At 40.4% G+C, this 25087-nt stretch overlaps 1 protein-coding gene across 1 annotated transcript in view; it reads left to right on the top strand.

Moving 5' to 3' along the window:
* Positions 1 to 233: 233 nt before the first annotated feature.
* Positions 234 to 25087, top strand: part of LOC128742259 (uncharacterized) — a 35320-nt gene continuing 10466 nt past the window's right edge. The window contains exons 1-11 of the mRNA XM_053838559.1: positions 234 to 347; positions 420 to 725; positions 789 to 929; positions 1102 to 1254; positions 1371 to 1501; positions 10487 to 10640; positions 10703 to 11103; positions 11165 to 11494; positions 11576 to 11819; positions 12581 to 12808; positions 20419 to 22015. Coding sequence (XP_053694534.1) covers positions 234 to 347; positions 420 to 725; positions 789 to 929; positions 1102 to 1254; positions 1371 to 1501; positions 10487 to 10640; positions 10703 to 11103; positions 11165 to 11494; positions 11576 to 11819; positions 12581 to 12808; positions 20419 to 22015 — 3799 coding nt within the window. The remainder of the gene's footprint in view (positions 348 to 419; positions 726 to 788; positions 930 to 1101; positions 1255 to 1370; positions 1502 to 10486; positions 10641 to 10702; positions 11104 to 11164; positions 11495 to 11575; positions 11820 to 12580; positions 12809 to 20418; positions 22016 to 25087) is intronic.

Below are 25087 nucleotides of genomic sequence, written 5' to 3'. Positions count from 1 at the left end.
CTAAATATTGTAAACAAATTGAAGCATCTTCCACTCCAACTTAAGAACAAAACACTAACCTTCCATAAATCTAGTTGTTGTGAATAATAATTCGTTTATTGGCGTCATCCCCTGAGTCCGGTATAAAACAGCACTTCCGTTTGAAGATTAATGAATTCTTCGCTTTGTTTTGTTTTATTTTTCTCGCGCGTTCCACTTTCCCCACCAACAGGACAAAGTCAAATCAGCGATGGATGAAGCTACGAACAACGGTGCAAATATCGTCTGCCATGGCCAAGAAGCCGCCGCTCAAACGGGAAGATTCGTTCCTGAAGAGGTTCTCCACCCGACAGATACCGGAAACGCAGGTTGGTATCCGGATTTTGCGAAAAAAGTCCGTCGTTGAAAACTAAATTCAAACTTTTTGTTTTCGATTGTAGGAAACTGTGGAAGACACCGGCTCCGAGGGCGCCACCGATCCGGACAAAACTGCCCGACGTCGGCGGCGCCTGAAAATTCCCAAGTCGGTCGTCAATCCGGACGAGAACTTCTACTTCTACTGGCTGATGGTGGTGACGATCGGTATTCTGTACAACCTTTGGACGCTGATCGTGCGCCAGAGCTTCCCGGAGTTGCAGTCGAACGCTTCCAAATTCTGGCTGAGCTGTGATTGTCTTACTGACCTTGTTTTTATACTAGACGTAATTGTGCAACTGAGAACCGGCTATCTGGAGCAAGGACTAATGGTTCGTTCGGACAGATATGGGGTGTAACCGTTTGCTTTATTTATTGCCTTTATTGCACAACAGGTCTACGACGCGAAGAAACTGGCGGGCCACTATCTTCACTCGAGTGAATTTTTATTAGACTTAGCAACTTTAGTACCTTTAGATATTTTACAAATTCGCCTCGGTACCCAGCCTCTGCTGCGATTTCCTCGCTTTTTCAAGGTACTTTAAGCTTCATACAGTAAAAAAGATTTAATTCCACCGTTCCGTCCTGCCACAAACGGAGCATTGTAGCAAAGATACTAGCGTCTACATAGTAGAAATATGACCCTTTTCCATTTTTTAATCTTTCCACCCGATTGCTGTCACCGTCGTTGCCTTCGCACCATCGAAGGTTTATCGCGCAATAAAGTATTACTACATCGTCGAAAGCCGAACGGTTTGGCCCAATCTGTGGCGGGTGGTTAACTTGATTCACATCCTGCTCATTCTGGCTCACTGGTTCGGGTGTTTCTACTATCTGCTATCCGAGGCGGAAGGCTTCCAGGTACGTTTGGCGTGAGAGGCAAACCGAAAGGAAAGCCTGCCTGCCAGCTCACTAGACAGTTCAACATCCTTGCAACACGATAGAAACTGACCTTTCGAAATCGGTATTTTTTGCAGGGTGACTGGGTTTATCCGTACCGGCCGGGTGATTATGCCACCCTAACCCGAAAGTACCTAGGCAGCCTGTACTGGTCGACGCTGACGCTGACCACAATCGGAGATCTACCGACGCCGGAAACGAACGCAGAGTAAGTTTTTTTCTTCTTCCTTCTTCTAGCAACCTGCATTCTACGAAGGTTACGGAACCCTTTTTCCGTGGGCGGTTTCCAAGTGAGTAAGCCTCTTCGCTCAAATAAAAATTATTATGTTAATCCTATTGTCCACCGAGAGCAAGGGTCTTCATCCTTTTGTGACAACTTCTAAATATTTTCATTTTCCTCCTCTCCAGATTGCTTCTTATTGATGTTTCCTTATCGATTAAATGAAACGTATCCGATTCCTGTTAACTTCCTTGTTAAAGGCTAATATTTATAAGAAAGAAAAACTATTTTGTCGTTCTGAAATTACCCGATGCCCTGCGCAACCCTAATGAATTCTGTTTTAATTTTCATTTCCGCTCGTCTGTGACTCATTTCCTGGGCAAATAAATTCTTGTGCACGTGCATGCAGACCGTCCGATTCAGCAGACGGTCCGAGGTCCATTCCGCGACGGGGACTCAAATCACGATTGCTACAATTCAACTCGAGCCACGGGTATGCTAATAATTTTCCTGCTTTCGTCCTTCCTTTGGCCGTTGAGTTGAGTGCTTGGTCAACCTGTTGCACGGGTAGTAAATTACATACCACATGTTGACGCAGGACGGGCTTAGGCAGGACGAAACCTACGGAACCCGCCCTTGCCGCGTTGCGAAGTCAAAGTTTCGAATATAATATTTCCCGCTTCCGTTGGGTGTTTCTCGAACAATATGAAGTAAGAGCAATCGTCCGAGTGGGCTCGCAAATCGGATTAAATTGCAATGTTTGTTTTTCTTATGTTCTTTTATTTTGTTCCTACCGAATCGTTTCCTAAATAAATAATAAAATTGCTACAGATAGATTGGATTGGAGGCTGCCTGGCGAGAAAATACAGCCACCAACAGGAGTGCCACTTCCCCGTTCCTCTTTTTTGTACGATAATTTATGGCGAAAACTGTTGGACACAAAATATTTGCGCTATCAAATTGTCGTAAACAACTTTCTGTTATGTAAATTTATATATTTCGTGGTTTATCTGTCCATGTAATAGGAACTTTCTTTACCGCGAAAATATGACTTGTTCAGTTCTTTATCATCTAGACGGAAATCAGTCCCGAAATGTTTCCCCCACAAAGCGGCACCCTTCGCGTTCGTATCTGTCTAGGAAGCAAAATAAAAATAAGCAGCAAATTCATCCGTCCAAACAAATAAATCAAAGTTTTCGAATGTAATATGATCAACGCGCCATTAGGGCGCGTTCTCACGTGTGTATTCTAAAGCTTTCCAAGCGGTGCTCAGAACACGTTCGTTAAAAAGTTACGTTCGTATGCCGGCGGCATAACTTTAGGCGCTTTAAAGCAAAGAACCCGCACGTCGCTATCCACGACTGAACTGAACGACAAACTTTTTTCCCGTAATGATGAACGAAACAACTTGAATATGTAGTCAAAGGCGAAATGCAAAATTATGATGTGTTTGAGTTATGCTGACTATCGCGCATTTATTTATAAATAAGAGTGTTATGAACGTAAAATTGCATAGGAACTCGAACTTCATCGGTGCTGAAATTTGTTATTGACGGAACACGCGAGAATGGAAATGGCTTTCAAAGTAACTTTACAAGGCGGTTTCGAAGAACACGTATTTTATTTCCTGTATTCCTACTATAAACTTACTGAATAGTTACAGTTGGTTGGAAGAATAAGTTTATTAGACTTTTTACAGCATTCACGGAACAGGCAAATGATTATACTCTTAACATTTTTTCAAAGATTATATCTTCTATATGTGTTTTACCAAAAGCTTCAACCTCAAAATTGTGTAGGCAAGAGCTAGAAGGACTAGCAGTACATGTACATCGTCTATCCACCGTTCCCTGGGGCACGGTTTCTATTAACCATATTACAGAATTTATATTATGAGCTTAACCCCTTGTTGGGGCACGTTTAGATGGTCTAGCATCCGACGAAATTCATTAATTCACTGAACCCAAAACACGAACCGACACCTGCTTTCTTATGGTTTTCTTTTTCCGCTCTTAGGGCGCACCATCCCTGTTTCCATGTTTCCCTTTTTCGTCTATAATGGTTGTTGTAATTTTTCCCTCCAATTAGTATTAAATTTAGACCCATGGGACGGAGACTAGTTATCCCATCGTATCGTTGGTGTAAGCGGATGTTTAAACTTTAAAACTACTCAATTTGTTAATTGTTGTTGTGGGGAAAGTTAGGCTAACATATGCGATAATCCAAAAGAGACTTTAGTGGATTGCAAAAACGGCTGTAATGTTTTCCTAATAGCAAGCGGAATTCACACCGACTCGTTATTATGATTTACCGCAAAGCAAAGGATCAAAAACATCTTTAAGAGGTAATATACAGCTGGGATACATAAAAAATTTGATTTTTCTAGAGAAAACCGTTTAACAGATTAAACTGTTAATGTGTAAATTTGTTACGGTAAATATCGACAGTAGAGTACGGGAGGGTATTTTCAACATATTAAGCGATAGCCTGGACAATATTCAGGGATTACGTTGAAACTATATTTATTCGAGACAGGATTTTTATACCAGTGGATAGAATAATATTTACTGAACATCGGCGTGCATTTTGATCTTAATGAACCGCTACTGAATTTGAGTTATAGTTGCAAGAAATGATGAAGTTGCTGCGGTTAAATTGGGCACATTTTCTATAGTAGTGTCTGTGTTGCTTTAATATCCGGCAGGTTAAAAAAGCCTGCACGGGGATTACTGTTTTTCAAAAATAGATCAAAAGAGAGACAGATGGATAACGTGTCGGTATTGCCTACATATCGGCTCATTGAAGATAACTAGTTTTGCAATGACAGCCAGCTTGCTGCTGGCGCTAGTGTATCATTGAATCGTCCATATACACTCGCACCAGAAGCAAGCACTCAAATACTAGCTATGTCACCACGATAAAAGAGTTGATTCACAGCTGTTTAGTTTCTAGAATAAGTAAACGTGATCATAATTGTGTGTTTTCCAAACCGTCTTCAATAGCGGATACGCGTTAGCGATAGCTTCTTGCTTCTTCGATGATTGTTTGAATATACCGTTTTTTCACGCAATATAATGTAGTCCGTTTTTATCTCTCGTAGGCTAACTACCGTATTTTGGACCCCATCAGCAGCTATACATAATTTGGACACTTCACTTAGTTTAAACTACTGATGTTGGTAAAATTTTACTGAGTATTGAAACAGCTGACTGTTTCGTAATCGACTCAAGATTACAGAAAACTCAGCAAAACTCTGAAGCTGTCAAAATGCACCGACTTTCTCGGTAAAAAGTGACGATAGACTCGGTATTTTTTACAACTGTTTCGGTGAAAAATATTTAATTTACCGAATGCCCAGTGAATTTTGAAATGCTATTGCGGACAGATTTGTAAAATCTTATAGTTACTGAAAACTCGTTGTTCGTTATACCGATATTGGGCTTAGTTCGGTAAAGTTATAGTTTTACAAAAATCTCAGCGGTCTAGTTTGGCGAACTCAGTAAATCCTAACGGTTAATATTGAGCATCAGTAATTTTTCTGGCGAATGCTGGATTTACAATTCAAAAACTGTAAGAAAAATTACCGAGAGGATTAAGTGTGTACAGCAAAATCAAATGGTAGTGTCCAAATTATGAACAGCAGCTGATGGTGTTTAAAATAGGTTGGTTACCTTACCTAGCATCTCATTTCATCCTCCGTATATTTCAAACCACCCAACTTTCCAATAGATTTAACAAGATTGCCAAGAGTGATCGATTCGTTTGGAGAACCGTCCGATAGTATGGGTGCGCGACGTCAGACAGACGGACATTAGGCATAATGGACGTTGGGCTTAAGGGTCGTTTAGCATAATTTACAAAATTTCGCTTTTCTATGAATACGGACTGCCAATCATCGCTCCTTTACAATACAATGAAAACCAGGGCCGCCTATTTAACATAAATTCATTTCGCATAATGCTATTTACACGGAAAGAAATCCGATTACAATATCATGTATAAAATCGTGAAACCATAAAGTTTGAATTGCTGTGAAATCATCAATGAACTGGCATATAAGGCAGGTCAAAATCATGAAAAATAATCCATGAACTTGTGTTGGGTTCTACCGTAGGAAGTTCGTGATATCATGACTATTATTCATGGTGTAAATTCATAAAACATGAGCTAAAAATCGGATTTCATGAGTCATTTTGCACATTTTTGAGGATGAATTTCCATCCGTGTAGCATAACATCGTTTGGCATAGAAATAATGGCATAAACAAAAGCGACCTCCTGGAAGAAAAACATTTGGCATAATGACCTTTTGACATAATTCCGTAAACAATATCTTATGACTTTTCACAAATGATTCAGGGAGAGTCAGTAACAAAAGTACATACCCATTGTGATTCCATTATATCTACTATGCTATTCGTCTACTTTGTTCTTTTTTCCAATTGACTTCCGGTCATTCATGATTCGGCTATTTGTGTTTCCTCCACTCTTAGGTAATACGAATCATCGTAGGGTAGACGTACCAGTGATTGTGGGTGTACCAGTAATAGCGGAAACTCGAAACATTTCATAATTTTGGCGGATTTTAGAATGATTTCGATAGAATATCAATTTTCGATAGTAAATTATATATTTGTTAATAGTTTTATCCAAGGTACATTGTTATAATTTAGTTTATGTTGTAATTTATGTTGGACAAAAATTACAAATTCCTCTTGAGTAGACCAAAACGGTGCAATTACTTAAGAAATTCGTAACAAATCATAGCAGTTTAACAAGCCTACGTTGTTATCCACCTGCTGTCATGCTCACTGCAAGCGTTACTAGGGGCGGTAAATAAAATTCCACTATTATAGGCATTTTTTCCACTAGGGCAGGCGCACCATTAGTGGTGGTAGTACCAGTAGTGATGGAAACTTGAATTATTCCATTATTTTTGCAGATTTTGGTACAAGTGCGTAGCAATAAATTGCATACGTGTTTATGTACAACCATATTCTTATACACACACACACACACACACACACACACACACACACACACCCTAGCATGTGTTAGTTCAACTTTAACTCGGCAGATAGCATTGCTGTTACTGTCTCTTGACTTTTGGCCGAGTTGCCAGGTTTTCTTTGGCCGAGTCTCCTTGATGGAGAGCACTATAGGCAAAAACGAGCCAAATAACAGACGCAATTGAGATACGGCCTGCAGGCTGATAAAATGTAGGTAATCTTATATAAAATATTCCAGAGAAACGCGTGGTGCCCACCACTTTCCTATTTGATATTGGGAAGTAAGATTGGCATAAGATCTCCCATATTTTATCAGCCTGCAAGCCGTATCTTAATTGCGTTCGTTTTTCCCCATAGTGGAGTGTTTTTGATTATACCCATCTTCCATTATGCCTATTATCCATTATGCATATCGTCTATTATGCCCATCGTACTTTATGCCCATCGTCCTTTATGCCGGCTGTCCATTATGCTTAACGTCCATTATGCCTAACGGGATACACTCCGATAGTACTGCGATTCAGACATCTTTATCCAACAATAATAAAACGTAGGGTAACAAGGGGTAAGAAGGCCCGGCGGGGTAAGAGGGACCACATCGATTTCGTCATGAAATCCTTAAATTTTCTACAAATGCCCCAGTATGTTTTGTTTATTAGACTATCTAAACACTTTCGAGACAACCTGTGGCACTCGGCCGTATCCAACGTCAAAACTAGAATCAAAACAAACTTTTCGTTCGCAGTGTCTTCATGCGATATAATTTCAGCAGCAACAAATTTAAGGTTATTCAGCAAAAAAAGCTATGTATTTTGTCGTTTCTCTTACCACTGACTTTAATTGGGCAATTCTTGTTTTGTGTGTGGCGGAAAAGGTATATAAAATAGTACGGAATGAGAGATAAAAGCAAAATCATGTAAATTGTTAACTAGGGGTAAGACGGGCCATTTTTCACGGGGTAAAGGGCCATACGTCATAGTGCTCATAATTGCCTAAAGTTCTTCTGTTTAGTATCTTAATAGATTGTAAAAATATTGAATGAAAAAACCAACTTTTTTCCTGTTGAATTTGACTAACTTTTTTATTATTCTGACAGATACGCATTTCATTTACGACTTGCAGGCTACATCAGTAAGACACTGAAATAGAATCATCCTGTCTAACACAGACCCTCCCACGTCAAAAGAAGCCAACAAGTGCCATTCGAATAACAAAATCAATGTAAATTTGGATCTAACGGAATCAAAATTCGATGATGTCAAGTCACTTAACGGCTCATTTAATGTGTTGCCTTCTTTGCCTTGCCCTAAAGTGAATCGTATTCAAAGAGTAAAAGTCCTGCTGATAAATCAACAAAATAACGCCAAGAAAAGAGTAAATAAAAACCAGCGGAGTAAAATACCGTCTACTCTTATTTTCAAAATTGAACTAGTAGTAAAAATGCTTCTTTTAGCAGGTCTCTAAATTAAACTATACCTTCTTTTAGCATGTACTTAAAACCCCTTAAGAACTTGTTCTTACTTAGTTAATAATATTGAAATTGTGTTTACAACTCAAAGAAACCTTCAAATCTGCCACAATCCGCCTTACTCCGCCATGGTCCGTCTTACCCCTTTGGTGGTCCTTCTTACCCCGCCTGGTTGTGAACGAGTAATTTTTAGACGTTTCGAAAATTGATGAAAAATCACGGAAAAATAGACTAATTAATTCTTTGTATAATTTTTAATGGTAGATAAATGAATGCTTTTCCATGTGTGGAACAAGAAAAGGTGAATTTTCGTACACATTTTACGCTAGCAATTTATTCGCTTAGGGGGCCCGTCTTACCCCGTCTTCCCCTACTTGCCGGCACTTCCCAAGTTTTGGCCACCCATTCAATGCACTCCGCCAACGTAATTTTTTTAGACGACCTTCCATTGACAAATCCTCGTTCGTCAAAACAACGTTCAGCAACAGCTTCTTCTTATACCTTTTTCAAATGAATTGATATCTCCGTGGTCCATCGGTTGACCTCCTGAGGTGCAATTCGGTTTAAGAAATACTAGTGATCAATACGTCGTCATACTCCAAAACCTTAGACCCCCTCATGGTGCGCCGTGCAATTGTTTAGTAAAAGCAGGGCTTTCGGTGATCTATTCATCTCTAGGCTTCTTCAATACGATTATAGCTGAGTAATTGAGCTTTGTTCTGGGCTTCATCTAGGGTTCTCTGCTGTTCCCTGAGACCCAAACACATTAGTTTCTGGGTGCCATCACTGCACAGCACAGGGCATAAAAGTGCAACGAGTTTTGATTACTTTACTACCGACAGCGATATCTTCATCCTGCAGTGCAATTATGTAATTTGGAAGCAACTTTAAAAATAAAACCGATTCGTCTGCGTTGTAAATTTGCGATGGAATGAGACCAAGTCCATCAAGAAGCTCAAGAAAGAACCCTTGAAACTTCTCAAATGCTGCAATATTGGCAGATGCCTAAATCCATGACGGTTACGAAACGGTTATATCAGCCATCCAACGCTGCAAATTTCTCGGATGGGCTCTCGATGTGCTCGAAGAAAAACTCGCTTTAGTTTTCACTGCATTAGGTGTCGATATTCTGCTGCTGGCATCGTTGAACAAGGTAGTGAACTGATTTCCAAGCATGTCTCCAATTTCAGCGTTTAAAGGCATAAACAACATGACATAAGCATTTTCTGTTACTTTTTAGGTGCGCAGAATTAGGAACAAACTTGCGCACAATTAGGAACATACGCAAGAAAGTGCGTAGAATTAGGCACCGTGGATAAGTTTACAAAACGAAAAATATACTCAAATGAAATTGCTGTATTAGCAAGGAGAAATGAGCTCTAATATAATTTGTTTGCATTTTAGATTTAGGCCCTTTTAAATTATCCAATTCCTGGCGCTTGTTGCGCCGTTGTCAATGCGTAGAAAATTTCTGAGCTTTTAACACAACTAACAACTTTTTGTGACGCTCGCATGTGTAGATTTCTTGAAATCATACGCTCACCTTACCTCACCATAAGACATAGCCCTTCATCATGAAATGCATGGGAAAATTAAGGAACCTATTTGATTACCTCTACTGTAACGGAAACGGTAGGTTGTATACAATTTTTTTTTAAATTTTACTCGCCTGAGACGGTCTAATTAGCAGAATCGCATTTCAACTCCACTATGCCACTCTTTGGGCTGTGACCTTTCGAATGGTGTGCAAACTCTTGACAGGAAATTCCTGGAAGGCCAATGAATCGTTAATTGAAATTTATTTATGTGTAAGTTCACTACGCATTATTGGTCGGTTGCCGTAATTACTTTCCATATTGAAAATGTTTATTTTATATATGCATTTAAATTTTTCACTTCCTGCTTCCCTGAGGGGGTGCTGCAGATGAATGAAGGGAAATTGCTTTAAAGATACAGACCAAGCCTGGTGCCATTATTATTGCATACCATTCCTATCGAGGTCGTATTAAAGTTAGATGGGCAAATTTTTCACAGCATTATTCGTAGAAAATGACTTAATCAAAATTTATAAGATTCCGTTCTGACGGAAGGAAGGCGCTGCAAAGTGGCTTTAGCCGTTTCGGAGAAGATGTGTCGTCTTAAGGCGTATTTTTGTCTATATTCTATACAATCGCGAGTAAGCTTTTTATATATGACGTCGGCTGTGATTAAACAGAATCCAGTTTGGATACGAGGCCGGTACACAGAACAAAGTTTGATCATTAAATAATATTAGCTAGATGATAAAGTTTGATAATGGATTTTCCATCAAATTATTACGTTCTTGTCAACAAGTTATACCAATTGGATATCAAACAAAGAGCTTTTATATTGTTGGGCGAATTGCGGAAACATTATATTCGAAAACTTTGATTTATTTGTTGGTGAGGGTGGCAAAATTTTTGAACGAATTCTGTAACTAAGCGCACTCGATGTGGTTTTTTTTCACTTACGGCAGATACGTGTTCACCATCGTTAGCTACCTGATAGGGGTGTTCATTTTCGCCACCATCGTAGGCCAGGTTGGAAATGTGATAACCAACAGAAACGCGAATCGGCTAGAGTTCGAGCGGCTGCTGGACGGCGCTAAAACCTACATGAGGCATCATAAGGTGTGATTGCGGTTGTTTTGAAAAATGTTACGAGGATTAGCTGATGCCGTCCATCGTTACAGGTACCGGGTGGAATGAAACGACGCGTACTGCGCTGGTACGATTACAGTTGGTCCCGAGGGCGGATACAGGGTGGCGGAGATATCAACACAGCACTCGGGCTTTTACCGGATAAGCTCAAGACCGAACTGGCGTTGCACGTCAACCTCAGTGTACTCAAGAAGGTCACCATTTTCCAAGAGTGCCAACCGGAGTTCCTGCACGATCTGGTGCTAAAAATGAAGGCCTACATTTTCACACCGGGTGACTCCATTTGCCGGAAGGGTGAGGTAGCCCGGGAGATGTTCATTATCGCCGATGGCATCCTGGAGGTGCTAAGCGAAACGGGAAAGGTGCTGACCACGATGAAGGCAGGGGATTTTTTCGGGGAAATTGGGATACTGAATCTGGATGGGTTGAATAAGTGAGTGGTTTCCATTCTCGGAAGTGACATAAAACGAATTATGATTGGATTTTTTTTTCAGACGGACCGCAGATGTCCGCTCCGTTGGCTACTCGGAACTGTTCTCGCTGTCCCGCGAGGATGTTTTGACAGCTATGAAAGACTACCCAGAAGCACAAGAGATTCTCCAGACGCTGGGACGCAAAAGACTGATGGAGGTGCGCTGCATAAACAAGAAGCACGCCAACAAACATGCCGCGAAGGAGCACGGCACGGACCATAGCTCAAACGCAACCAACAACAATAACAACAATACCCAAGGTGATAGTAGTGATAATAGTGCCTCAAAACGTATCGTAGATAAGCTTAAAAGTGATGTTAAGGGATTGAAGAATGCTCTTCGTAAGTCAAGGTAGGATAGAAGTTTACCGTCGACCACTTCAGAGCAGTTCAGTAGTACAGTTCACATTATTTTATCGTTATCTTTTCGCAGAACGGCAACAACTAGACGTAGTAACGAGTCGATCGAGCTTCAGCCTTTGCAGGGTACCAGCAGTGGTGGAAGTGGTGGAAGCGGTGGCTCTAAAACCCCAAAAACTATGCTACGGCGGATGGCTCGCGTCAAATCGGATGACATTCATACGGAGGACGAAGCAAAGGACAACGATAAAATGCCAAGCCCGATTGGGGCTGGACTACCGCTGCTGCAACGGTTGCGGCTCCTCAAGGAGAAACAAGTCAGTTACCTTACGATAAACGCATTCCACCAATCACGCATCGCTACCATTCACTGTACACTCACGTTCGCGAAAAGGACGTTAGCGTAGGAGTTTTCCATCACCAATACTTCCAAGTACGCACCTTCCGATAGGGCACAGTCACCGTAGCGTCCACACTCTGTCTTTGTGCGTGTGTCTATAGCCGGTTAAATTTATGAATTGCAAAATTCGTTATCGTCAAATAGCCCCGATTGCTAGTTATGATTGATTTCACATTGGAAAATTGGTTGCTTACCTTTGCTTTGCTAAACAATTTCCTCCAGCTATGACACCAACCACCTACACGAATCTCACGATAGACGTAGTTAGGATTTCCACATCGAACAAACGAGATCTCTCTTTCACACAATAGATATGTAACACAAACAAATCCAATGCATTCCGTTTCACTCATCCGATCAGTGTGCTAACCCTTGAACTGTATATATTGATAGTGATTTTAGATTTTAGAACGTTTCTTTTGCTTTCTCTTTTTCTTTATTTCTATGTGTGTTTTGTGCACGTGTGCCCCAATAATTACCACCAAAAACGCCTATTCAAAACTGTATTATGTTGAATCAATCAATTATCAAACATAATCCCCTGTACAAAAATAAAAACAAAAAAAAATAAATCAAAACTCGACGCTCGGCGGTGCTACGCGTACACGGTACCCAAATAAACGATTTCCGACAACAACAACAAAAAAAAAACACGCACATGACTCTCCCCCTATCTAGGACCGCGAGGAGCGCGCCGCGAAAGCGACCGCCAATCAAGTCACCACGACCACTACCGCACAAATAATCTCCCCGCCGCATACTCACGTAACCTCTGCCATATCACCGCAGGAATCGATTCAGGAAGAACCGGAACCGGAAGTGATCGGGGCCGGCCTGCCGCTGTTTCAGCGACTGCGTTTGCTCAAGGCAAAGGAGGAACGCCAGGCTAAGGAAGCGCAAGCAAAGGTAAATGAATTGCGATACGGTAAATCACGTGATGCGTGACGCTACAATCAAGAGGGGGGCAAAGTGGGTGTGGATCAGTTACATTGGTCGGGCCTCTTATGAATTTATTAATCCACGATTTTTACTACGTGAATCTTAAACGAAGAACTACTGCTGCTGTGAAAACTGATACGGGCGGAACAAATCAAGGAAACAAAACTAGGCTCGTTGCATGTTTATTTACTGACTATACTTTTGGAGCATTCAAAGTGAACATTATGTATAAATTTTGCATGATTAGTCGTAGAAGATTTGATTTAAACTATACAGCATTAATTTAGCATCTCCAACAACAAAAAACATGTCCTACCATTAAGGTCAGCTCGAATAATTTTGACTGCGTTGAAATCCGCATACTACCGGCAAATGGTCAATTTCGAAGGACACTTTAGCTTTCCAACCTACTGTTGTGTTTGAACAGTATTTTTTCCATTGATATAATTTATACTAAGACACGAAACTCATTTTTTTCGTCATTCAATCTACAACAAATGCGACGTCAACTATCGTTCAATATCTCCATAACTACTGAACCGAATCTTATGAAATTTTTAAACGTAAACTGAAACCGGTTTTGCACGATTTTATAATTGGTTTCTTTTTTTTTTTGATTACTCAAGAATAGGGCAGTTTAACGACGTGATCCACATCGCATTTTCCGTTAGTGTTACGAAGCCCACACTCGTGTGGTCTAATTTTCTCACCACCGTAGGCGTACTCATTCTAACGAACATGCCGCCATAAAGGGATGCTTCCCTTTCGGACTTTCACTCTTATTTCTTCATACACTGCAACGATTTCTTGCGAGTGTGCGTTTAGCTAACAGCTACAATCGTCGCACTTCGTTCGTCGTTGCAGCCCGATCTGCTGATACCGATTACTCGCATGGCTCGCACTCCCGCCCGTGAGTAGAATCGAGGGCGAAGATGAAGAAGAAAAGAAAAAGTAATTGCAAATTTGTGGACCTCACGGGCAGCTGATTCCTCAGGAGTTTTTTAACATGCGAGTAAGCTATGCAGGAAGACGATGTGAGGATGTGCGTGCGCGAGTGTGTATGTAGCAAAATGTCTGCTCACAGCACCGCCGGCTGTTTCTTGTATACCTGCATAAACAGTAAATTACAGTAAATTTTAAAGCTTTTTGTTTCTGAAAAGTTACTAAATTTCATAAAGTAGAAGATTAAAAGGCAATTTTCAGTACAATTTTCAGCTTTCGAATGAGTGTAACAGAATTGAGTTAGTCAGTCAATTTAAGGCAAACAGAACCGGATACTAAAAATGTTTAATAGCTCTGTAACGATTCAGATTTGTTCATGTGCGTAGAAGGATTTTTTTGTCAAATGTGGTCCTCTATCACTCCATGAAATATTTGCATCGAGTTACCCAACACCTAGTAGATGTAGGCCAATAGTATAATGAATTTTGCAATGGCAGGTGCTGCTTTCGGTTGCCTGCCGAAAGTTTTACTGACTAAACTACTGCCGCACTCTTATATTAGGTAGTCTAATGCCCAGTTTTATTCTCCCAAACTCATCATTCCACACAAGCACCGCACGCTCGCCTTAGCGACGATAATTATTTAAGTATGATTGCTCTTTTCTTCTGCTGCCGAAAAGGTAGACTGTCATCTACTCGCCCAGTGCGATAGAAACAGGCGGTCTGTTGACGGGCGTGCCGGCCTAATAGCCGGAATTGTGTGTGACCCAAAATTGTGAAACGGCTGTATACTGAATCTATTCAAAAACTTCCTGACAGCTCCACAATCAGTGATTAGAAATCTCATGTTCAATTTATTACGTCTGGATTGATGAAATATACTGCTCATTCTTTGCTGTTTCTAGTACAGAGGAAATAAACTCAGGTTTGCCAACCTGAAACCAACGGTTCGAGCGAATCACTTGCGTTCATGTTCCTGTTGTTCCCTACATTCATTCATTCTAGACAACAGTGAATGCAATCAAATGTGAATCATTCATTTATTTTGAACTGCCGACAACGGTAACGAAATTACAATAACTATAAACATTGCTCCGAAGTTTTAATCAATTTCCTTCAGTCAAGTTTTGGCTGTTTTTAAAAAGCAGGCTCTTAAAAACCTAAACTCTGATTTCTAAAATATCGGTCACGAGCAAGAAAATGACTGACAGGTTAGTCGAGAAATCACTCACCACTGCAATCCACGAATGAATTGTTTTTGAAGGGTAGAAAGCTGAGAAAGACAAACACTGTCAGCAGTTCAGTAGTCATGTCCATGGGCTGATATACAAAAGAATAATACCAGGGGTAAAACTTTGCACTGACTGCGTTTCACATTCGCCCCCCTGCAGGGCTGCCAATTTTTTGAGCACTGTCATGGACACTCCCGCCCAAACGCATCGGTCAATAATTATCCGTGTGTACCAGGTTGTCAGCTATTGTGATTTTTCCATCGGGAGTTTAGTATTGCTTTCCTTTGTGATTCGCTCGTCACAAAAATCATTGAAAACCTCTTTTCCGAATACAACCATGTTTTAGGGTCGTTACTCCCAGTAAAAGCGAACAAGAAGGAACTAAACTTGAAAGGGCGTCAGCTTAGCACAATAGGTCAGTTTCTTGTATTTTTCCTGCTTGCTTCTTGTTGATCAGTTGTATCAAATAGTTCCTGAAGAATGTTTTGGACTGATAAACTGACCATTTCTGGGATGACGAATCTATTATTAAACCGGACGATTATGTTGAAAACAAAGTTGAAATTAGACTAGAAATCAGACGTGTAACTGGACTAGAAATTAAAGTTGACACATGACTTGAAATAGGGCATTAAATTAGAGTTGAATTTGGACCAATTTTGACTTGAAGTTGTATTTCAAATTAAACTGGAAATTGGATTTGAACTTAAAACAAAATGCACAATGAAGTTTGAATTTAGAATTGAAATTGAAACTAAAATTAAAGTCAAAATTGGACAAGAAAATGGACTTGAACTTAAGCTTAAAAATGAATTGGAACATTGGAATAGAAATTGGACTTGAAATTAAACGTAAATTGGTTCTCAAATGGACTTTAGATTAGACTTTGGACATTTGAAATTAGACTTGAAATCGGAATTTTATTTATCTTAGAAATTGGACCTAAAATCAAAGTTTAAATTTAATTTAAAATTGAATTTGGAATTAAATTAAACTTGAAATTGAACCTAGTTACGAAATTAAATAATCTTAAAATTAAGACTGGAATTTTTCGTCTTATTCTCCCACCTCTCATTCTCTTTTCTATTCGGCTTTTTCTCTATTCCGGTTCCGTTTTTTAACCTTTTGGTCCGCTTTATCTCCTTTTTTGTATCCTCAACGGCAACTTTTTTTATGTTTTTGCTCTCACTTTTCATCCTTTTCCATCCGTTTTTTGTTATCGGTTTTCCGTTTGCTGTCCGGTCCTTACCGTTTTATTGTTTTTTTAATCCAGTTTTTTTTCACCACTCGTTTTTTTTTTTGTTATTTTGTTTCCCGATTGCTGTCTCTTAATTATTTGATTTTGCTCTTTTCGTTTCCTTCAATTTCTGTCTTATTCTTTTCATTTCCTATCCTTGTTGTTTTTCGTTTTCGTCTGCTCTGTTTTTCCTCTTTTATACATTCTGTTTTTCGTTCTTTTCTGTCACATTTATTCTGTTTTGGATCCCTTATATCCCTTTGCTCTCCGATTTCCTTTTTTATCTTTATTTCTTTCCTTCTTTGAAAAACAATACTATTTGTATCTTCTTTTTCTATCCCGTTTCCTGGTTTTTGTTCCATATTTCCCATTCGTTTGATTCTTTTTCTTCGTATTCCTCGCTTCCTCTTTCAAGTTTCTTTTTTCTCTCACGTTATTCTTTTTTTTTATTTGGTTACATTAGTTTTCTGTTTCGTTTTCCCTTTCCCATCGTTTTGCCTCTCTCTCTCTCCCTTATTTTCTCACCTTTTTGCATCACGTTTTTTTTCTTTTTTCTTTCTATCCCGTCACCCTTCTATTTGTCTCTCTCCTTTCCACTCGTTTTCTTTTTTCCTGTTTGCTGTTTCATCCCATTTTCCTACTATCCTTTTCGTTTTTTGTCATTTTCAGTCCCGTTTCATTTTTTTCTCTTTTAACTCCTCTTCCATTTTTTATCTTCGTCTGTTCTTCCTCTTATTATGTCCGCCTTCTCATGTTCTGCTTTTCTTTTTTGTTCCCTTTTGTGTTCGTTTTAATTTTTTCTCGAAATTTTTTTCTCTTTCTCTTCTCGTTTGTCTTGCTCTAGTATTTTATTTTTTCTTTTCCTCCTTTTCTACTCCATTTTTGACCATTTTCTTTTCCGTTTTCCTCATTTTATCGTTTATTTTCTTTTTCTCTCATTTTCTGTCTTTTCTCTTCAGTTGTTTCTTATTTTTTGTCCAGTCTTCTCTTTTTTCCCTTTCTTTTCTCCGATTTACTCTTTTCCTCTTTTTATGCCTTGTATTTTCTCTCATTCTGTCACGTTTTTCTTTTGGTTTTTGTTTTCTTGTTAGTCCAATTTTTCTTCTTCTTTTCTCTCTCGCGTTTTCCTCTTTTTTAATCCCGTTTGTCCAGTTTTAGATTCGTTTTTCTTTGTGCTCTGTTCGTTTTTTCTCCTGCTGTCTCATTTTTATTTTCTTGCTTCTTTTTTTAGACAACAGCAGGAGACGGACTGCCACTTGACCTATCGGTAATCCATTTGTGAATATGCTAAGAAAATTTACTTACATTCTTATTAGAAACTGTTTGGTTCATGAGAAATGAATTTTTCTAATAGGTAAATATGCAGCAAAAGCGAATTTTCCGGTCATAACTCAGGAACAATAAAATGTAATGTAATCAAAACTTTATCGTTAAAAGATAAAGAATTGACAAACAAGAAAAAAACTCCATGTGGCAAACTTTCGAACTTTTCCTTAGTGTCCCACCATTACTTGGCATTGGACTTGCAGTTGGCCTTGTAGCTTGCAGTTGGCCACACTGGCTCCCGCCAAGGGCACTAGCTCTAGGTGGCGCCAAAAAACGGCCTGAACCTGAGCAAGGTACTTTCGAGTGTAGCGAAGTACTAGATATAGGGATTGAACGAATCATGTACGACTAAAAAATTAACTTTGAGAGAACACTGATTTAAGAAACAAAGGTGCGCCAAATCGGGCCATCGTCAGGGTCGCCACAATATCATGTTATGGCTCTAGAATGTGGGTCCTGACCTGACCTGACAAAAGATGTAGTCCAAAACAAAATCTGATCCAAAATGTGGTCAAAAATCTGGTTCATAATCTGACCCAGTTTGAGAATCTGGTCCAAAATTTGATTTGAAAAATGTGTCCAGAATGTGGTCCAGGTCTAAAATTCGAATTTGGCCCATAATGTAGTTCAAAATCTGGGGTGACATTGCGATTCTCATTTCGAGTGATTTTGGTTCGTTTCGCCCATTTGTTTAACGTGATCGAAACGAACCAAAATAACTCGAAACGAGAATCGCAATATCACCCCTGGTCCCACATCTGATCAAAAATGTGGTCAAAAATATAACATAAAACATGGTCCAAATTTATTCAAAGTGTTGTCCAAAATCTGGTCCAAAATACGGTCAAAATCTAATCTAGTCTAGAATTAAGGTAAAATCTGTTCCAAAATTTGTTACAAAACAACAAAATTTGAACAAACAATTTTATCAAAACACAACAAAATTTGATAGAAAAATGTGGTTCGCGATCTAGTTCTGGTCCAAGTCAAGAATCTGGTTCAAAACCGGTTCCAAAATCTGGTTAGTAGTTTAAATTGTAATTTTTACTCTGGTCCAGTTCTAGAATTTAGATCCAAATTTGTTTCATAATTTGGTCAAAAATTTGATAGAATAGGTGATCCAGAATTTATTTGTTGTCCGCCCAGTTAGCTTCGAGGTACGATGCTAGTCTAACAAGCTAGTCGTCGTATGTTCGAATCTCGGCTAGGCAGTGCTTGCTAGACAGAGTCAGTAGGATCGTTACACTGGTCCCGTAATTTTCTCGTACTCTAACAGCCGGCTGCGAAGTCTGTCGATAAAGAAGGGTAATGTCTAATGACGGTTCAAGCCCCAAAATCCAAAATTAGGGCAAGGTCCACATTCTGATACGGTCCAAAGTATCCAAAATCTAGTCCAAATCTGATAAAAATGTGGTCCAAAAACTGGTCTAAAATCTGATACTGCTCCAATATCTGATTAGGATCCAGAATCTGATCCAAAATATGGTCAAAAATGAGGTGGTTTGAACTTTCGTCCAGAATCTAGTCCAAAGCGGTTCCGAAAATTGATCAAAAATGTGGTCCACAATGTAGTCTAGGTGCGGAATCTGGTTCAAAACCTGATAGAAAATCTAGTTGGTTGTTTAAAAACTGATCAAAAAACCCAAAGCTACTTTAGGTCCATAATCTGCCACAATAAATCTGATCAAGAATGAGGTCCCAAATTTGGTTTCTAACTTGGTCCAATTCCAAAATCTGGGTCAAAATTTAATACAAAATCTAGTCCGAAATCTGCTGAAAGAAAATGTGGTCCAAAATCTGGTGTTAGTTTAGAATGTGGTCCAATATCGGGTCCAAAATTGACCCAATAATGTAATCCAAAAGCTGGTCCAAAATCTAATTCAAATCTGTTCCAAAATATGGAACAACATCCGAAAAAATGCGGTCCAGAATTTAGTCCAGATTCAAAACCTCCAAAAATACTGGCATCGGTTTCCTCCGTTTCACCCCGGTATTCCGGGTGCAAAATTACAATTTTAAGCATTGGAAAATTGGCTAGATCTGTTATGTGTACATGGTTGTAATTTTTATTTTTACCCAATCTCTCTTTGTTTCTTAGGGTCCAAGTTGGTATCACTAACCTAACCTCCCCTGTAATTGAGAGAACAGTGCGTAGCGTTTTCGCAAAGTTGGGAAGAAATGGTTTAAATGAAAATTTTCGTGACGATCGGTTCAGTGGTTTTGGAGTCTATAAGGGACAGTCAGATATATATTTTCTTTTACATATTAATACACACGAAATATCAAGTGTAGGTACAAAGTGATGCAACATTAATAGTTATATTTCAAATCTCCATGACTTGTACGTATCTTATCTGAAGACAAACAAAAATGAAGGTTAAGATTACAGTAATTTTAAAAGTAATATTATTAATGTTGATACACTTTTCAGACATGTTAAAGTTGAAATGGTACATTTCTCTTATAAAACATGTTTTAAAACGTCTTCATGTCTATTTTGCAGACAAAATTTTGTATAATATTAGGATACACACCATTTCTAGGAATCCTGAAAGCACTACATATTAAGTGTATATAACAAAACTCAATCTGAATGGCCCAGCCCTATCACAATGTAGATTATTGTATGCGTATCTCTCGTTCCAACCACTACTAATGTCGGATGGCATTCGGCTATTGCTACCAACATTCCTCCGAGTATTGTACATGTTTAAGAGAGCCACCATTCAAGTAACGACCCTCTAAGCACCATCTACGCGAACCACATAGTATCGAATGCCTCGGAACTCAAAAACCTCAGAAAACTTGTCAGACTAATATTGTCCTTATTCCTTTCTCCAGTTGCAGGTGATATCGAACCAAACTTCCAGTTCGCCTTCGCTGATCCAGAGCCTAAGTCCTACGTCTCCCACGCAGCAAAAGGCACCACCGAGCCCAATTCTGGCTACGTCAACTGCGGGGGGTCACCACCATGCTCACGGCAGAACTTCTATGCGAGTTTCATTCAAAGATCGCATCAGGAGTATGCAGCGGCAGGAATCGAAAGTAGAGTCACGCGTGGCAGCCGGCTCGGATGCAACAGACGTGAAGCAACACCTACTCACGAGTGGGACCGTGAAAGCTCACACCCGGCAATCTGCGGCACAAGCATTGAAAGACAAAATCCGATCCCTGGGGCACCTGCAACGATCCGATGATCAGCTTAAACCATGGTCCAAGCTTAAACTAGCAACCGTAGTTAGCGTAGGAGGAAGTTACTCTAGCTTAAGCAATAGCCTGAATGAAGACTCTCCGATTTTGGAGCAAACGAAGAAAGCCGCTCGACTGAAGACATCGGTTCCGGCCGACTTGAACTTGAACTCGCTGGTATCTACCGCTTCACCTCCGATTTTCTCCGCCCCGCCGACGACCACCACCAGCGGGTCGATGTTCCAGCCACCGATCAATGTGTTCAGCCGAAGTAGTACCGCCATCGAAAAGGTCTGCGTTAGCGATAGCGAAGTGACGAGGAAAAAGCAACCGCCGCCTCCACCAGCTCGCGTTCGGATGAAACCGAAACCGCTCAAGTTGACCAAAGAACCGAAAAGCTACAAAAGTTATGTGTCCATCGATGACCTCTCGCCAGAATACAGTGGCCTTCCGTTTGTCAAGCGGCTCAAAATATTAAACGAACGACAAAAGCTAGCTGAGCTCGAGTCGGCAATGCAAACCCGTAGCCTTAGTCTAGACTGCACCGATTCCAACAGTAGCAAAAGTGATCCTGCGGATCAGCTGTCTCGTAGTAAAAGTGAAGGTTCCGGCATTGCAGGGAAACGACCAAGAGGTACCAGTGAGGAACCATTCTGCGAAAACACTCCGCTTAGTCCGGAATCGAATGAAACGCCAGAACGGCGTCAACTGAAAAGTATCCTCAAAAGACTCTCCGAAGACAAACTGGCCTTGGATCAACGGCATGGCATTCAGACTCGGGATATGCGGAAGCTGCTCCGTGCCCAAACGGTGGAAGGGTACGTTGCTAGACACAGCAAGTTTACAAAGAGCGTGACCTTCAATAGAAACACACTCTCTAGTCCCCCAAGCAGTGCTAACTTAGGTGAACCTATTGAAGAACGCACTCTTTTTCCCATCCCTAGCGCACAAAGTATTGCCGCCACTGCGGTGACCACCACAACCAATTCGACCAGCGAAGAAAGCTCGGTAGCGACCGTCACGGAAAATGTACAGTTTTCCTCGCAGGCTCCGGTTTTGGTGTCATCGCCACCAACGGTAATCACGGAACCCGTGCCCGACGAACCGCATGATCTTCAGGCATTGGTCATCAGCAACAATGGTTACGACCAGCGATACCACACTAACGGGGACCATCAGCTACCGATAGATGACTCACCATCGAAGGGTTCACTGTCCGCCTTTGGTCCTCAGCGGAAGATCATCAAAGGTACGTATGGCCCAGTTGTCACTAGGAACGCTTTTGTGCGCTTCGAAATCCACGAGTCACTCATAAATCGTTTGTAAATTTGTATCCATTCAGCTTGTTTACCAGTAGAATAGATTAAAACTATGAAGTAGTCTTTTATACTGCTCTGTCACACTACCACACTCTGGCCTACAAACCAGAATCGTTCGTCTGTATATTAACTCTTTATTTGCAGGTTAGTTGCTGCTTGTTGCTCTTCTTCGTTGGATGGTTCATCTGTTCAGAAATCTGACTCGTTACCCGATCAGGAGTTCATAACAAGAAACTATTCCGCTTTTAATACATTTGCCACAAAACAATTCTTACAACCCATGTTATTTTAGAATAATATAGTCAAATTACCCCCATAATTTCCAAAGTTAATTAAGTGCGTTACGTCACAGTTTTTGTATTGATTGACATTATTCATTTGTACCTATAGCATTTCTAAAATATCTCAAAATATTAATAATACTTGTTTGTAAAATTGATAACAAAATAGCATAGATTATTGAAATGTTGTTACGTCCTCCTGATTGGATTCTACATTGTAAATTTCTTCATTGCACGTGGAGCAAATGGTGTTACGAAATGGCAGAAATATGAAAATTTTATTAAAATGTGTAATACATACTCATTTTACAGTTATTCACAATTTTCGGAAAACATTTGACACAAATGACAAAAGACGAATATGCAGATATCTGCTTAATAATCCCATCTCCTCCCTTACTGCAATCTAAAGCCTCAATTAAATCAACCGAGTTTGCTGGTTGTTTGTTAGTGAGTTTGCGAGTTAATTGTAAACTCACCCCAAAGAGGCGAACCAGCCGCAGGCTGAAAACCTCTCTAATATAGAATTAAAAAAAAATAAACTCACCCGGTGTCATCATGTCCACTAGCTAGCTACATATTGGAAATGAGCTAAATAGTTTCCATATAGAATAACTCGAGTCATCGGCAAAGTTTTAAGCAGATTAACACCTTGTCTATAAAGAAAACATTTTTCGGTTACGTGTCGCACTAGCGACGTAATACGTATACGTACTATACTTGATATTCTGTGTCTTGTATTGCTGACTATCCATCACTTCCAAAGTCACCGCGATTCTCCCTGATACATCGTTGACACATGGCCGGCCTTACCACACGCGAAGCAAATCCATAACTTGATCAGGTGCGATCCCGGACTGTGATTTCTTTCAAAACGATGATCCGGAACTAGCTTAAATTGCTTCTCCTGTTTTTTGGACCCTTTTGGTGGCATCTTCCGATGCAGAACCCCGATTTTCAGTAAACTCTGCAAGGTTCTTTATTCCAGCTCTGCCGCTTCCCAGCTTCATAACAGATCTTCGAATGTCGGCTTTAGCAAAAATCGAACTGATCCCGTAACGTCTCTAGCAACCATGAACTGGACGATTAATAACGTTAACCCCAATAACGTTTTACTCGACGATTTTTCGACTTTCCAGAACTTATACTGATAACCAACCAATCTCGACACACGCGAGTCAGCTTCAACCTCGACGAGCTATCTTACACGCTAGGTTCTTAAAGAGAACGGAATTCACTGCACATTTGTCCGGCATCCTTGCGACGTGGCCGGCCCACCGTAGTCAATTTTCGCCAGGTATACAATGGGAATCTTTCCAAGTAGTGCCTGTAACTCGTGGGTCATACGTCTACGTCACTCTCCGCTATTCGTTTGTAAAAAGTAAAGCCTGGGTGCTACATTCCGTTATCTAAACTTGACCTTCTGTTTTTGTATGACAGACTTCGCAGTCAGCTGTTAGAGTACAGGACAATTACAGGGCCAGTTACTACGATCCTATATTTCCGTAAACAAACTTACTGTCTCAAGTCCGTAAAGGACTACCGGTCTGATTAGCATTTCGTTCAACGTCAGCTTTGTGCGGTGATGTATGCTCCTTGATCGAAGTGTCTTGTGGATGGAAAAGTAAGCTCGATATCCAGCTTGAATGCGTCGTTGAATCTCTTTACTTGTATTATTGTTGGCGGTGACCAGAGACCAAATATACGAATTCATCAACCACTTCCAGGAGGCAAGTGTTGCTTTCTCTGTAGCCTCTTCCTACCATATATGTGGTTTTCGACGCACTAATTTGTAACCCTATCCTCCTAGCCTCCTTTTAGTTTAGCGTAGATTGCCTCCGCCGTCCCAAGGTTTCTAGTAATGATGTTGAGTTCGTCTGCAAAGGCTACGAGTTGGCTACTCTTGCTGAAGATCGATCCTCTCGTTTCGATGCCCGCTCGCCAGATTACACCTTCAATGGGGGTATTAAATAACATACAGGATAATCCATCACCTTACCGCAACCCTCTGCGCAATTCGAAAGGACTCGAGAGTGTCCCCGAATCGCGCACGTAGCACATCACTCGCTCCAGGGTGACTTTGATTAGCCGCGTCAATTTGTCCGGAAAACCATACTCGTGCATTATCTGCCATAGCTGTTCGTCTTCAACTGTATCGTATGCTGCTCTAAAATCCACGGAAAAATGATGCGTGGACACATTGTGTTCATTTCTGGACGACGTGTCGGAGAGTAAAAATTGGATCCTTAGAAACACGAGAGCCCCATAAAGCCCGTCTGATATTGTCCCACGAGTTCTCATGCTATTGGGGATAGACGACGTAACAAAAACTAAGAGAGCACCTTGTACAGCAATCTAGCCGGTTGCCCTTTTTGTAGATGGGACAAACTACACCTTCAATCCACTCCTCCAGTAGTTTCTCGTCCTCCCAAATCTTTGAAATTATCCAATAAAGTGCCATTCCTAGCGGTTCTTGACCATTTTTGTAGAGTTCTGCCGGGAGTCAGTCCTTTCCGGAAGCTCTATTGTTCTTCTGCTGACCGATTTCTCGCAGAATCTCTTCGAGTTCGGAAGCCGGCATGCTGTTGTCGTTTGTAGGCATTCGTAGGTTAACTTCCGTTGCGTCTCCTTCTGCTATATCGTCGTTGATGTGCTGATCGAAGAACTGCTTCCACCTGTCGACCATCTCGTTTGTGATTAGATCCACTCCCTCGTCCCAAC

This window comes from Sabethes cyaneus, chromosome 3, assembly GCF_943734655.1.
Source record: "Sabethes cyaneus chromosome 3, idSabCyanKW18_F2, whole genome shotgun sequence".
NCBI classification, from domain to species: Eukaryota; Metazoa; Arthropoda; class Insecta; order Diptera; family Culicidae; genus Sabethes; species Sabethes cyaneus.
Note: the sequence above shows the minus strand (reverse complement) of the source record. Positions and strands in the feature narration are given on the sequence as shown.